We start from the raw sequence: 13,483 nt of genomic DNA, 5'->3' as shown, positions 1-13,483 counted from the left end.
TCAATCTTTGGAAGAGCAATCCTCAGTCCAAACCACTTTGAGAACTCTGGCTTATGAGAGTGAATGAGCCTTAAAAAATTTATTTGAGGATGTCAGTCATTTTGTGGAAGTTTAGTTATTTTCTACTGCTATTTGGTAAGCCTGAATAAAGTCGATGGATATTGAGGTAAGAGAGCTACATGCTATCCAAGTCAAGAAGGAAACTGTGAGAACCAAATGCTGCTGTGGACTACCTCCTTCACACATACTGTTTTCTACTAGCAAAAGTAACCGCGTGCTCTGCAGTTATAAGGTTTACAAAAATCCTTCAAACAGAGACATAAGGAGGAATATGAATAGATGGTTTGTGCAACTCAATTCTATGCTGATGTTCTGACAGCCATTTTTTTGTAAACACGTGACAACAGCAGTGAAGCAGCTATGAGCATTTCTGGTTGACATTGAGAGTTGTACAACTTTCCGAAACAGCAAAAATACTGTAGAATATGTATTTTCTGTAAACTGTATACTATAAAATATGTATTTGGATCATTCCCGTTTCATATACTTCAATAAATAAATCACAGTACAGTTTCCCTGTGTCACATAAATAAAAGTGGCTTATATCACCAATTTCTCCCATCTGGCAGGATCACTGGTTAGTGCCTACAATAATGTGCCAACTACTGTACTCACAAAGGAGAGACTCAGTTAATGATATCCATAGGGATGATTGCCTCTGACCAGTCTCAAGACTGGTTTTACATGATAAGGATCAAACATCTTCAGGGGTAAGTCCAGCTTCTGTGTCATGCACAGTGTCATCTGGAGAATATTTGAACATACTGTATAATAATAATAATAATAATAATAATAATAATAATAATAATAATAATAATAATAAATGCTGTTTATAAAGCGCCAGCCAGAGCAGTATGGTTGTGCCACCTGCTATTATAGTAAGTCACCTGTGCTGCATTTTATGTGCATTCTGATGCTACAGCAGTACTAAAACGTCCCCAAATATAACCCTCTTCTGAATTAACAAATCCCGAATCTCAGTGTATAGTAATGTCTGAAATAAAAATTCAGCTGTGCATGCATGTACAATATTTTAGGTACTATAGACATCGTTACCTCTCACATACTTTAGGTCTAATGTCTGTTATCAAGAAGCTAGATACTTTCAAATTTCATACACACTTTGACTGTCAATTCCCAGCACTGAACATAGTTGTGGTATTAATGGCACATTTGGTGTCCCACTTAGCACTTGGAGCCATGTAATAATGAGATGAGCGCTATATAAAAATAAAATTTTGAGTGATACACTGCACACACATGTTAGCACAATTCCAGATGTTGTGTACAGATGTTTTTGTCCCAGATGTTTTTTCAGCTGTTTGCATTTGAATTAACTGCATACAATATGTAATTAGTGTATTGTGCACAAATAATTACTAATCGTTTTATTAATCCCTGGGGAAACTTAAAGCATAGTCTTCCTCTAAGATGTGCTACAAAGATGACTGCTATGTCCTATTGCTGTACGCGGATGATTCAGTTTTTACCTGGCAGTAAAATTTGTGCAATAGTACAATCAGTAGATCATATTATTAGTATTAGTCCCACAAGCTGATGTACATGAATCTGTTGTGTTATCCCCAATGCTGTATACAGCAGTCTGCTTCTCTCAGGTGTCATATTCAGCTGATCGTTACTCCCAGATGCTGCATGCTGCTGATTATTATTCATCGAATCAATACACATTTGTTAGTGTGTCAGAACACTTGCTTGTCACTTTAAATTGCAGTACATATAAAATCATTACTTAGACACGTAGGACTTTCATGGCCAGTTAATAAAGGATGCAATATACCCAATTTGTTTTTTAATTATAAATAGACTACTATCACTGTAGAATGCACATCACATATGGTCAGCCTATACTTACAAATGTAGTAGTACTCATGGCCACCAAGGAATTCGTAGCCAAGGGAGAAGGCGCTGTATCTCTGGAACTTTTCCGAGAACTTGATGGGGGAATGTGGTGCATGGGGTCGGTTGCACTCCCAGCGCTTGAAGCCATAAGCAGGGTCACAAGTTCGATAACCCTCATAGCTGACCATGTACAAAATGTACTGCTCCATCTTGTGCTCTGGATAGGAGTCATTATAGTGAGGGCAGTAGATGTCCAGGTAGTCATTGACATTTACCTCCACGGTGTAGCCTTCTCTCCTGAGGCTGTGAGAAAGAAAGAGAGAAAGAGCATTTTAACAAGTCATATTATAAAGAAGGTTTTCGGGATTTTTATTGTTCTGTAAAAAGATACAAGCTGTGAAAGAAAAATATACAGTAGTGAGTCAACGTTTTTGATTCTCTTTATCTACTTAATCAAGCGACCAAAGGTCAGTTCCTATCTGCTATCATTGGACTGTATTATATGGACACCATATTTGTCCAGTGTTAATTGTTGCTGGCTGCAGTAATGTCTCATTTACTGTATTCCTGATGTCTCATGGATGTTGTATCAAGAACATATTTTTCTGTGTATTGGGAATTATGATGAGAATTATGCATGAAGCTCAATCATGGGCCAATTTCCTCAGTAAAATTGAACTTCTAAACTTCCAACCAGCACATCTTTTAGAAATTATCAGGAGGTCATGATTTCTTTTTCCCTTTGGTAAAGCTGACAGGCAGCACTCTTTGGTTTTCTTTTTTTCTATTACAATGTTTGCTTCCAAAAAATGAGCTAATTTATTTCAGAGTTTAAAGAATGTGAATACTGTCGCTGTAAACCTATTCTATGCAATTCTGAAGAGGATCCTAATGAAAACTGGTGGACTGGTATACACTCTGCATATATTTGTGAAGCGTTCAATTTAATATTGTAATACACTGAATGTGTAACTGTATGGATGTGCGATATTACATTCAGTATTATATATTTGTGGCATTTAGATATGGCCATGTGACAAAAAAAGAAGAATCTGCTTTGATACACTTAGACGTGAGAAGAATGGCTAAAATGGAAATCATTGGATTCAGCATGGTTAAGGCTAGCAGCGTTGGTACCTTGTTTCAGATGAGTATGAATAAAAGCTGATATGATTCATATAATTATAATATAATTTCAAAGCTTAGCTATTATATGAGGCTGTAAAACACACATAAAATTTTCAAGCCATCTTAATTCATTTCAGGGTAGTGAAGGCCCGGAGCCTACCCTGCCAGCTCTGAAAAGGATGCCAATCCATTACAAAGCCCACTCATATACACACATCCACCACACTCACACTGTGAAGAGAATCAAATGAGAGCCACCTAATTTGAGGATAAGGTTGGAAACAAGAAGAACCCAGAGGAAAACCTACGAAAACACAGCGAGAGCACAAAAACCTTCAAGCATAGGATTTAAACCCATGATGCTGGATCCATGGTGCAGCAGCTCTACCCAACTGCACCACCACCACCCTGCATCCAGTTGTAAATTGTGATAATCCATTTTTTCCCCTTATCATCCACTGATGTTTTAATACCATATCTTAAAAAAACAAAGTCACTTAATGAAATGTATTCTTGTTTATTATGGAAAGTAATGGTGTATCTTATTAATAATGCTATATTAAACACAATTTTGTTGGTTAAATTGTATGTCCATTATGTCTAAAAAATTCATGGATAATTTTTTATCAGATATAATGTCTGCATTAATTGTGAAAGCTTATGTCTAACAATTGGCCAGTAAGATTAACCAGCTATAATCTTACTGATCTTTTATAGAGAAGTGTCAAACTCCACAAGGACATTCATTACCCAGATCATTTTTTCATAATTCTTGATGCAGAGGAATCTCACCAGGCATTATGAATTACAGAAATTACAAGGTGTGTAGAAATCCTCCAAATCTGAGATAAACAGGGGGTTGGGGTGTTAAAATGGATTTCTGATGCATTTCAGTTTTATGCAGATATTCTGAAAAATCTTTTTTTTTTTTGTAAACATGTAAACACAGTAGTGGACAACTTGAAAGAAGAGTGATACAACTTCTGAAAGGTAAACTGAAGCTGCCAGTAGAAATATGACACTGGCATTTGAAACTAAATCAGTGTAACTCAATATATTCACAAAGACATGAATGTGTTTTGTTGTGAAGTGTTGCCCATGTGTCCAGCGTGTAAGCCAGATGCTGCCTGCTGCTGCAAGTGGCATTTTGTCTCAACACTAAGCAGATCAGGGGCTCCTAAAGAATTATCAAAGTATTTGAATACACTGAAAGATTGCTTTTTGACTCATCTGCTCCACCCATTGACTAACTGCTCAATCACTGATGACATCACATGTGTAGACAAAATTACCAAAAGTGGGTGATTAGTAATTAATTGTGTGTGTGTGTGTGTGTGTGTATCTAGGTCAGTGGGAGACTAGACAACGGTAAAGATTTCATTGCTTTTAAGAAATGTCATCTTAATTAGTCGAATATGCACCAGTATGAGTCCCTCCAAAAAACACTCTTTTTTTATATGAATTTCTTGTATAACATTGTCAGAGTTCTTAATAGAATAGTCCATTGCCCAAAAAAGATACAGTCTGTAATAGTCCTGTGCATAGAAAGCTGTTAATGAATGGGACAGACAGAGGCTGACTATATTTGTAAAGAGTAGCAGAGTACAGTCAATCTGTTAACATCTGAGTTCTTAATTGTAGGCAAAAAAAGAATTTCAAAATGCTTGTCATGCATTACATATTATGGTGAAACTCAATCCAATTTGATACCTGTTAATGAAAAACAAAAAGTTGCACCAATATTGAAGGATCTGCGAAGCATAGTGGCCCCTGCTAATACAGAGCTAACAAAGGTGTGGTAAAAAGAAAATAAACCTAAGAGTCATTGGTATCATCCTGCTGTGTGTCAGTGATGGTTTCTGGTGGTGGCACTGCAATTGGCATGAATTGGGTCCTTTGCTGGGGAAGCTTTTCAGTGACTACATCTGAACATCATTCCTAATCCAAAATATCCCTTCATATCAGCAGGGTACTCATCTAAAAATACATGTGATTAGTGACATAAGGTTCTAATCGGCACAGCAAGAAAAGTCCTGGAATAGTTAAAGGGAATGATCATAAATTCGTTTTAATGCTTGCTTTGTAACCATGCGATTAGATGGAACAAACTATTTCTAGAAGTTTCATCACCACTTTGCTTAGAACATCCACAGGATGGACAGAAATCAACACAAATCAGCCTTCTAAAATCTTGTTGAATCCTTCATAGAAAGTGTTGAGCTCAGAAACCAACTCGCCATTATGCAAGTTTATCAAATAAAATTGCCATTTAGTGCATATCTCATTTATGATATAAATGATCTGCATTAATTGGCATCTCTGGGTGTTTTGTGTCCTTTGATATTGGCAGCTCCCTTGAAGCCTTGACTGGGATTCAAAGGATATTAAAAATGGACAAATGACACACTAAACAATACCTCTCAGATGTATAGTCCTTGATGGACATTGCAAAAAAGTACACAGGGTTTTTGGCTTTTGTTCCCCCTACAATTTCATTTATGCTAAGATTTATTATGTTAATGGCTAATTGTTATAGCTGTGCATGCTGTGCTTGTAAAACAGTCACAATGCCTTGAGGTTAGAAATAAAAACAAGAAAGCCAGTTTGTGGGAACACCCACACAGTAAAAAAGTCATGTAGTGTCCACAACAGACCATTAGGTGACAGTGTTACCTCACAAACAGCAGGACTAACTCTTGACGGCTGTTCTCTACTTTACCACGCTGTTAGGGAAAGTGGATAGTCCGCTGGGAATTGTGCACCTTGTTTACCAGTTGTCCTGTGGGAGGAATCCCCTGATGCCACAGCAACCATAAAACTAGCAAATTGAGAGCCTGCCAAACACTATCCAGTTATAAAGAACAGGAGGACTGGAAAATGATTAAGTTCTTCATTCTAAAAAGATTTGTTATTTTCTGTTACACTATGATCTATATTTTTCAGCATTTTTCTTTAGTTCCACAGAAAATGGACAGAAATGTACAGTACCATACTGCATGGCAATTTAAGCCACAGCACTAATACAGTATATCCAGCACTGAAGGGCACAGCAGCAGTTTGGGAACTTCTGCCAAGCTGGATTGGATTGAAGGCTTAATTGCCCTGTGCATATCAGCTGTCTGGACTTGGTTGTTAATTATCAAAAGTCACATTTTACTTCAACTCAGTGACAGTAACCTACACCACAAAGACATCACCATTCACAATATGCTCCATTGCATCGTGCCACATAAACCAATCAAGAAGAATTTTGCAAAGCATAAAGAAAACAAAAATGCATATCAAGACAAGTGACATTTTTACAATTAAAATTTGTGGACTTCGCAAGAAGGTGCAGGGCCATACTGAGAAGCAGTGCAGAGGGTGTGAGTGAGTGAGAAAAAGAAAGAGAAGAAAAGATGAAGCACATAAAGAGCAGACCCACTTCTCTACTTAAATCCCCTGGCCTGGGTACATGGTGAGCAGCAAACACGGGGTAGAACCTGGCATAGATTTGTTCATGGTGTTGTTACCTCTGACTATAAGTGAGTGGTGTGTAATGGAGCGAACAGTGTGAATGTGGAGACAGCAGAAGAAAGATCATTAGATCCACTTGAAAGAAGCCATGGAAAATTGGAGTGAAGGCAGTGGCATTGGAGGGTAACCAAGGGAGATATCCTCCTGTAAATCTTATGTGACCGAGCAAGGGGGAGACACTGCATTTCACAATGTATTAGGTTACCAGCATCAGTGATGAAAAAAATGAATAATTCCATAGCTGAAAATCTATCAATGTACAGTATTGTCATATAGTACAACCACCAAAGGGCAGCATTAAAAGATATCTCAACATCACCATCAAATGCCCAACACCAAAATCAGAAATGCAAATAAGTAATCATAAGTTTCTAATAGGGCAGCATGGTGGTGCAGTGGTAGTGCGGCTGCCTCGCAGTAAGGAGACCTGGGTTTGCGTCCCGGGTCTTCCCTGCATGGAGTTTGCTTGTTCTCCCCGTGTCTGTAAATGTTTCCTCTGGGTGCTCTGGTTTCCTCCCACAGTCCAAAGACATGCAGGTTAGGTGCATTTGTGATCCTAAATTGTCCCTGGTGTGTGCTTGGTGTGTGTGTGTGTGTGTGTGTGTGTGTCCTACGGTGGGCTGGCACCCTGCCCGGGGTTTGTTTCGTGCCTTGCATCCTGTGTTGGCTGGGATTGGCTCCAGCAGACCCCTGTGACCCTGTAGTTAGGATATAGCGGGTTGGATAATGGATGGATGAATGGAAGTTTCTAATATTGCTTCAATGGGCAAAGTGCTAACTCATACTGTAGATATGTAATCGATGTGATTCATAACAATGATGGTGATTCCAAATTAAAGAGATGATTAAAATAATGGCTGGCACGCAGAGACTGGCATCCCTGCTAGGATGGACTACCTTCCTTTACCTGGAAGGCCCAGATGGCAAATGGGCAAAAAAGGGGTAGGGTATTTCCAGCCTAAGCCAGGAAGGTGGCAGAAGATGCCTGTACAGAAGTGGACACGCTGGGATCCTGTCATGGTTGGACCAAAGAACAATCCCTAGCCGGTAGGCCAGTGTGATGAAAGGGAAGGGGGAGACAGCCTGTACATATTAGATAACAGCATCCCTGTGTCAATATTCCCACACAGATACACACATGGAATGCTGGGACCTGTATTCCTGTGTGGCAGCCCTGTTGGGTTCTATGGGGACCACCAGAGAGAGTGCTGTGAGGGTTTGTGTTCCCTACTTTCGGGGACTTCCACTTAACCTGGGACTGCTTCCATTAATCCATACCCTAGCACTGGGACTACAGCACTTCTGGATCTAAGATAAAAGAGGCTGCTCGACCTCATGAGGACAAGTCAGAGTCAAGAGAGGAGCTGGACAACACTTACCTGGGAGGAGTGGAGGGGAGAGAGAGAGATGAGAATATTTGTGAAGAACCAATGTATAAGAACCTTGCTGTAAGGTACTTTAGTTAATAAACCTGTTTTATTTGAACCTAGAATATGTGTAGTGTAGTTGTAGTTGGTATTTGGGGTGTAGCAATACCCCTTTCTGGTCACAACAGGTCCACACTTTAAATTGCATCACAAAAAAAGGGCTCAAGCCTCTAAGCCTCAAAGCAGAACTGAAAATCTGAGACAGCACATGTGCCCTCATAAACAACAATCTCCCAAGAACACTGCTGTATCCGATGGCATGCTCAAGTAACCCAAATTCAGGCTAATGGCACCAGATACAAATAAAACTTTGAACTCTAAAAATAAATATTTTTCTAGATAAGAAATAGCATTAAACACATCATGGAAAATTGGAAACATTTAAAAATGATGATTGAGTTTACTATAAATATTTTAACTATATGAAATTACTGAGGTAAATATACTGCTTATTCAATTTTTGCACAACAGAGCCATCTGCTGGAAGAAGGGGAGAAGTACCCCTCATGCCCTTATCACAAATATCACATGAGCAGTGAGCTGTAGAATTCTGGTAATTATCTGAGTTTGGACCGTAGCCCACAAGATGATCTTGTTGTCTTAATGCACTGTCGGCTAGTGGTCACAGGATGTTGTCATACATGTCTATCAAACAGCAGTTTAGTGCATCTGTCACAAAGAAATCATTCAGCTTCTGCCTGTGGACACATCTCACACAGCAGACGAGAAGAAACCTGTCAGTCTTGATGTTTTCTGTGAGACTGCTGATACAAGACATCGTAAAAGGTGAGAAAAAAATGTAGCTTTGTGGAAGACTAACTAAAACTTTATAAAAAAACTTTAAATGTGTTGAAGTCATATGGTAATAAAAATATTATGGAAGAATGAGTTTATATTTGGTATAAATGCCTTAAGAGTGAAAAACTCAACATTTAGGAAGATGCTGAATGTCTTTTTCCAAAAGATGTCATGTGTGTTATTCATGACAGACAGATTAAAACTGCCATTTGATAAAAACTGAAGACGTCTCCACCTATATCCCAAGACTATTCATGTTGTCCTTGCATTTCAGTATGTAATGCTTAGTTTGTTTTTGACTGCATTCCACACATGAGCACACTCTGTGACAAAAAAATGGTCACTTCCAAACATAGTGGTCCAAGTTGCATGAAAAACAGTGGAAACAACAGGAAACAGTGGTCTTTTTCACCAAAATATACTATAACAACAAAGAACTTTTTCAAAACTAAGGCAGTGTAACAATTTATTGGTCCAAATTTGTCAAGGTTACATGGGTGGACTGTCTGTATTGTAAAAAAAAAACTCTTGGTTGGCAGTCCAAGCAGTCATGCATTGAGAATTGGAGACATACATTATGTGATGAATGGTGTCCTGTAGCATATCCCACCAAGCACTGCCAAACCTGCTTTTTCAGGGAGGCAAGTAGTGGTCTGTGGTGTGCATAAATGTCGCACACATGTTCAACTGACAGCAGGTTCAAGCACATCTGGCAAAGGAGAAGATCTCTGTGCAGTTGCATATTATCATGTTGAAATATTCCACTAGACAGAAAGGGTTTTATGATGGATGACAGGATGTCCATGGCACATCATTGCAAAGGCAAACTCATGCAAACCAGCAACTGATAAAACCTTTAGTTTCCTGCCAATGGATCAGTAAAGACTTTTACCCGAATTGATTGTCATCATGTGGCTGTGAGGAGCACCTAGTGGAAAATGAATTAAAAGATGCTGTGAATAGAATCACACATTCTTTGGCTGATGGTCTTAGTATTACAAGGCAATCTATGGAAAGTACCACAATTTTTTAGTCAGAAGGATATGCCCATGTTGCTTTCCACATAAATAGCTGACCCTCCCTTGTTGTGGTAACTGTATAACTCCCAGATCATTTCTTAAAACAATCATTGTCAAGATCACCCTGCTACCACATTTCAGTCATCAAAATAAAATGTGATATGATTTGGATTTATCTTAATCAGTTGTATATATGTTTGACAAATGTATAGTACAGGCTTTGCAAGATTACTATAGTGATGTTGTAAGCATCCTAAGGCCACAAAGACTCAATACTGTTTGATTAGTGCATTTTTAATGCTGACATCTGGGTTGTGGGAATGTAATGGACATCAAAACCTAATCTTTAGCATACCTTATCATGCTGAGATCCCATGACTGTTTTCATGTAACATTTATTACAAAGTAAGAAATGTTGTAAAGGACTGCTAGGAAAAGAGATTCCATGAGTATGGTTCAGAAAAAGACAAGGACATAACAGGGTTTGCACAATTGGTGAGGCTATGTTAGACAGAGAGCACCAAGTGGTGACAACCCTGTAAATGCATAGACACCAGAGTGAGTGACAAGCTAATGAAGACTTACAGGTAACCAGGCTATAGATGGCAGTAGAGGAGCCCCAAATATAACAAGTCATCCAAAAAAACCTTTTATTGGAAAGAGCACTTCTTGGGACTGTCGGAGAATCATCTGACCAGAGAGCTGAAGGACTTTGTAGTACATACCAAGAGCAGTGTCTCTTGAATTTAAAGCATGGGGACTCACCCTGCCAGTTTTAGCCTAGTTTTAAAAAGTAAGGTAGGGATCGAGAACCTATCTGGAAGATGAGAAGAGTTTAGAAGGAGACAGAATAAGAGTTTAGAGGGAACGTACTTTGGGCATTTTCCAATGGGCAAATGAGTGTCGGGGCCACCCTTGTAGTCAGGCTGGGAGAAAATCTTGTGAAGTACAACCTATTAGAGTGTCTGGGTATTTTTAAAATATTTTTTTAATTCCTTTGACTTTCACTTCCTGTGTCCAATCCTTTCTGCTTATTTAGGTTTATAGCAATACTATTCTAATAGGCCCGTAGACCTCTCCCAGACTGAGTGCTACCTGTGTGGAATTTGTGTGTTCTCTACATGTCAACACAGGTTTTTTGCCAACATTTTTTCTTTTCTTTATCTTGGATGTGACCACATGAACATGTTTGCAAGTTTGAAGGTTTTAACTATTAAATAACTAGAAATCCCCCATGCCTGTCTCACACAAGTATTCAGGTCCGTTTACATTTTTGGGATATTCTCCTCCACATTTCTCACATACAAACTTTTTCAGTTTTCTCTTCATTGCTAGCATTTTAGCCAGCTTTGACTTGCTAGCTGACATTATATTTAGTGACTTGTTATATGGGATAGCTAATTTACCATTTTAGAGAGTTTGTAACGTAGGTATTATCTTTAACAATCTTGATTTTTGAAGATAATACCAACTTTACACCACTCTACACAGTGCTTTCATTAGGTATTTGGGTTTATTAAGACAGTGTTAATCACCCTGGTTTACCATTTCAACAGGAAATGTTACCCTAATGTGGAGCTAAACTGAAAACATCTGCCACTGCAATTTAATGCTACCTTCAGCCCATATATTCAGAGAAATCTGGGTCAGAAAAAATCCACTAATAGGATCAGACACCTAAGGGAATGGTCCACATCTATTAAGTAGGTTTCCCAGCAGTCATCATGTGGGTGAGTGATCTACCCTGTTCTCTGTAGAACAGGAAGACCAGACAAGTCTAATGTCATAACAAGTACCATCACACCTCTATTATTATTATTATTATTATTATTATTATTATTATTATTATTATTATTATTATTATTATTATTATTATTACTACTACTACTACTACTATTGATATTATTATTTCTATTCTGGTAAGCATGAAGCTAATTCACCAATATGTTGTTACGGTCTAATTTGCTGATACTTTTATCCAAGATGTCTTACAAAATGAGGATACAGTATGACTGTTTATATGCCTTCTTTTACAGATGGAACATCGGCTGGATAAATGACTTGCTCAGGGTCATACAGTGAGTTAGTCGTGGCACTGAACTAGTAATCTTGTTGTTTATAGCCCCTTATCTTTGCCATTACAACACATTCTGCCTGCCTACAGTATCCCACGGCACTTTACAAGTAGAGAAGTCCTCCGAGGATCTCAGAGGCCGTAATCATGGAGCTTCTCCCCTCCATCACTGCCAAGAGTATAACACATAGACACTGCAACAGCAATGCAAGATTTCCTGTAATCACACTTTTTAGTCAGGCTCTGACAAGGTTTTTAACATGTATTTGGTACCTTCTGTGTTAGTAGATTTTTCTTTCTCACTGCGCCACAGCCAGCCATTTCCCTTGAGGGCCACTTCTCCTCTATGCAGGACCCTGCACTTTCCCAATTAGTGGTTTCTCCTCTCTCTGCTACCCCTGAACATTTCCCTTGGGTGCCTTTTACCCCCTTTGTGGGACACCTTTCCCTTGGTGGTCGTTCCTCTCTGCTCGGCACCCAGCACTTCTCCTATTAGCAAATGTTTCCATTTGCACAGCACCTAGCCAATTCCCTTGAGCACCTGGTTCCTACCATCACAGCACCCAGCACCGTCTCTCTGTATTGCTAGTTAGTGCCTGGCACACTTGCATTTAGTTGCTGTTCTCCGTTCTGTGTCTTTGTGCATCATTTATTTCATTCCTCTGGCAGGCAGCAAGTTCTAGGCCAGCTCTCAAGGGGACTAGATTTATTCAATTATTAAATGAACATCGAGAAAGGCTGCTCCAACATTCCCCCTGCCCCCACCCCCAAAACATTTTCTCATTGCACCCTTCTCCATCTCCTTCCTGTTGTGATTACTGATATCATCTATTAATTTACATGCTAATTTAATCTTTCTATTTGTTAAATAAATTAATAAATGTTTCTTCAACCCAACAACAAAAAAAAAAATCTCCCTGCACAGGCATAATGTAACACAATCTTTCACTGCTCAGTAGTATTGTGACTTGTTACAATGCAAGAAAAATGCAGTGTGCCAAGTTTCTAGACTGGATGTATAAATAATAAAAAATGTTTTATGGCTGCATCCAGATGTTGATACAGGACAACAGGAGGAATGATTGATTGTGTGCAGTCTATTTATCACACTGAGGAGCTACAGCCTGACCAAATGTAAGTGTAATTATCCGGAGAAGCTAGAAAGCCGGCTAACTGCTGGCTATGATACATAGGTACTTTGAAAATTTATCAAAACTAGACACAATGGCACTGATCTCCACAGCCTGCTCCTCCTGTACAGGTCTATGCAGCTATCTCAGTGTGTGTTAATTGCTATTGACAGAGGGAAGCCAGTATGCAGGCAGAGATTTTTTATTGTGCATTTCTACTTTATCATACAAAAGAGCTGTTCACACAGCTGGCAGGATGAGCTCAATGCACTACACTGGAGCCTCGGGGATGGCCAAATCATTTCAGGCTGTTCATGATACAAAGAAGCTGTAGATATGTCTGACAATTCTTGACATGCAGCAGCATGAAGGTTTCAGTCCATATGCAGACTCTCTGTTGCCTGTGGATATTAGGACTGTGGCCTGAGTAGAACAACAAAGGCTGGTCAAGACACCTGTAACTGTTTAAAC

The 13,483-nt window shown here is 39.0% G+C and overlaps 2 protein-coding genes across 4 annotated transcripts in view; both read right to left on the bottom strand.

The window, feature by feature from the left end:
* Positions 1-13,483, bottom strand: part of efna3b (ephrin-A3b) — a 320,073-nt gene that overhangs the window by 11,165 nt on the left and 295,425 nt on the right. For both annotated transcript variants that reach the window (XM_028794858.2, XM_051923655.1), the window contains one exon: positions 1,934-2,223. In XM_028794858.2, the coding sequence (XP_028650691.1) occupies positions 1,934-2,223 (290 nt within the window). The remainder of the gene's footprint in view (positions 1-1,933; positions 2,224-13,483) is intronic.
* Positions 1-13,483, bottom strand: part of slc50a1 (solute carrier family 50 member 1) — a 510,780-nt gene that overhangs the window by 435,670 nt on the left and 61,627 nt on the right. The gene's annotated exons all lie outside the window — the stretch shown is intronic.

This window comes from Erpetoichthys calabaricus, chromosome 2 (assembly GCF_900747795.2).
Source record: "Erpetoichthys calabaricus chromosome 2, fErpCal1.3, whole genome shotgun sequence".
Taxonomy (NCBI): domain Eukaryota; kingdom Metazoa; phylum Chordata; class Cladistia; order Polypteriformes; family Polypteridae; genus Erpetoichthys; species Erpetoichthys calabaricus.
Note: the sequence above shows the minus strand (reverse complement) of the source record. Positions and strands in the feature narration are given on the sequence as shown.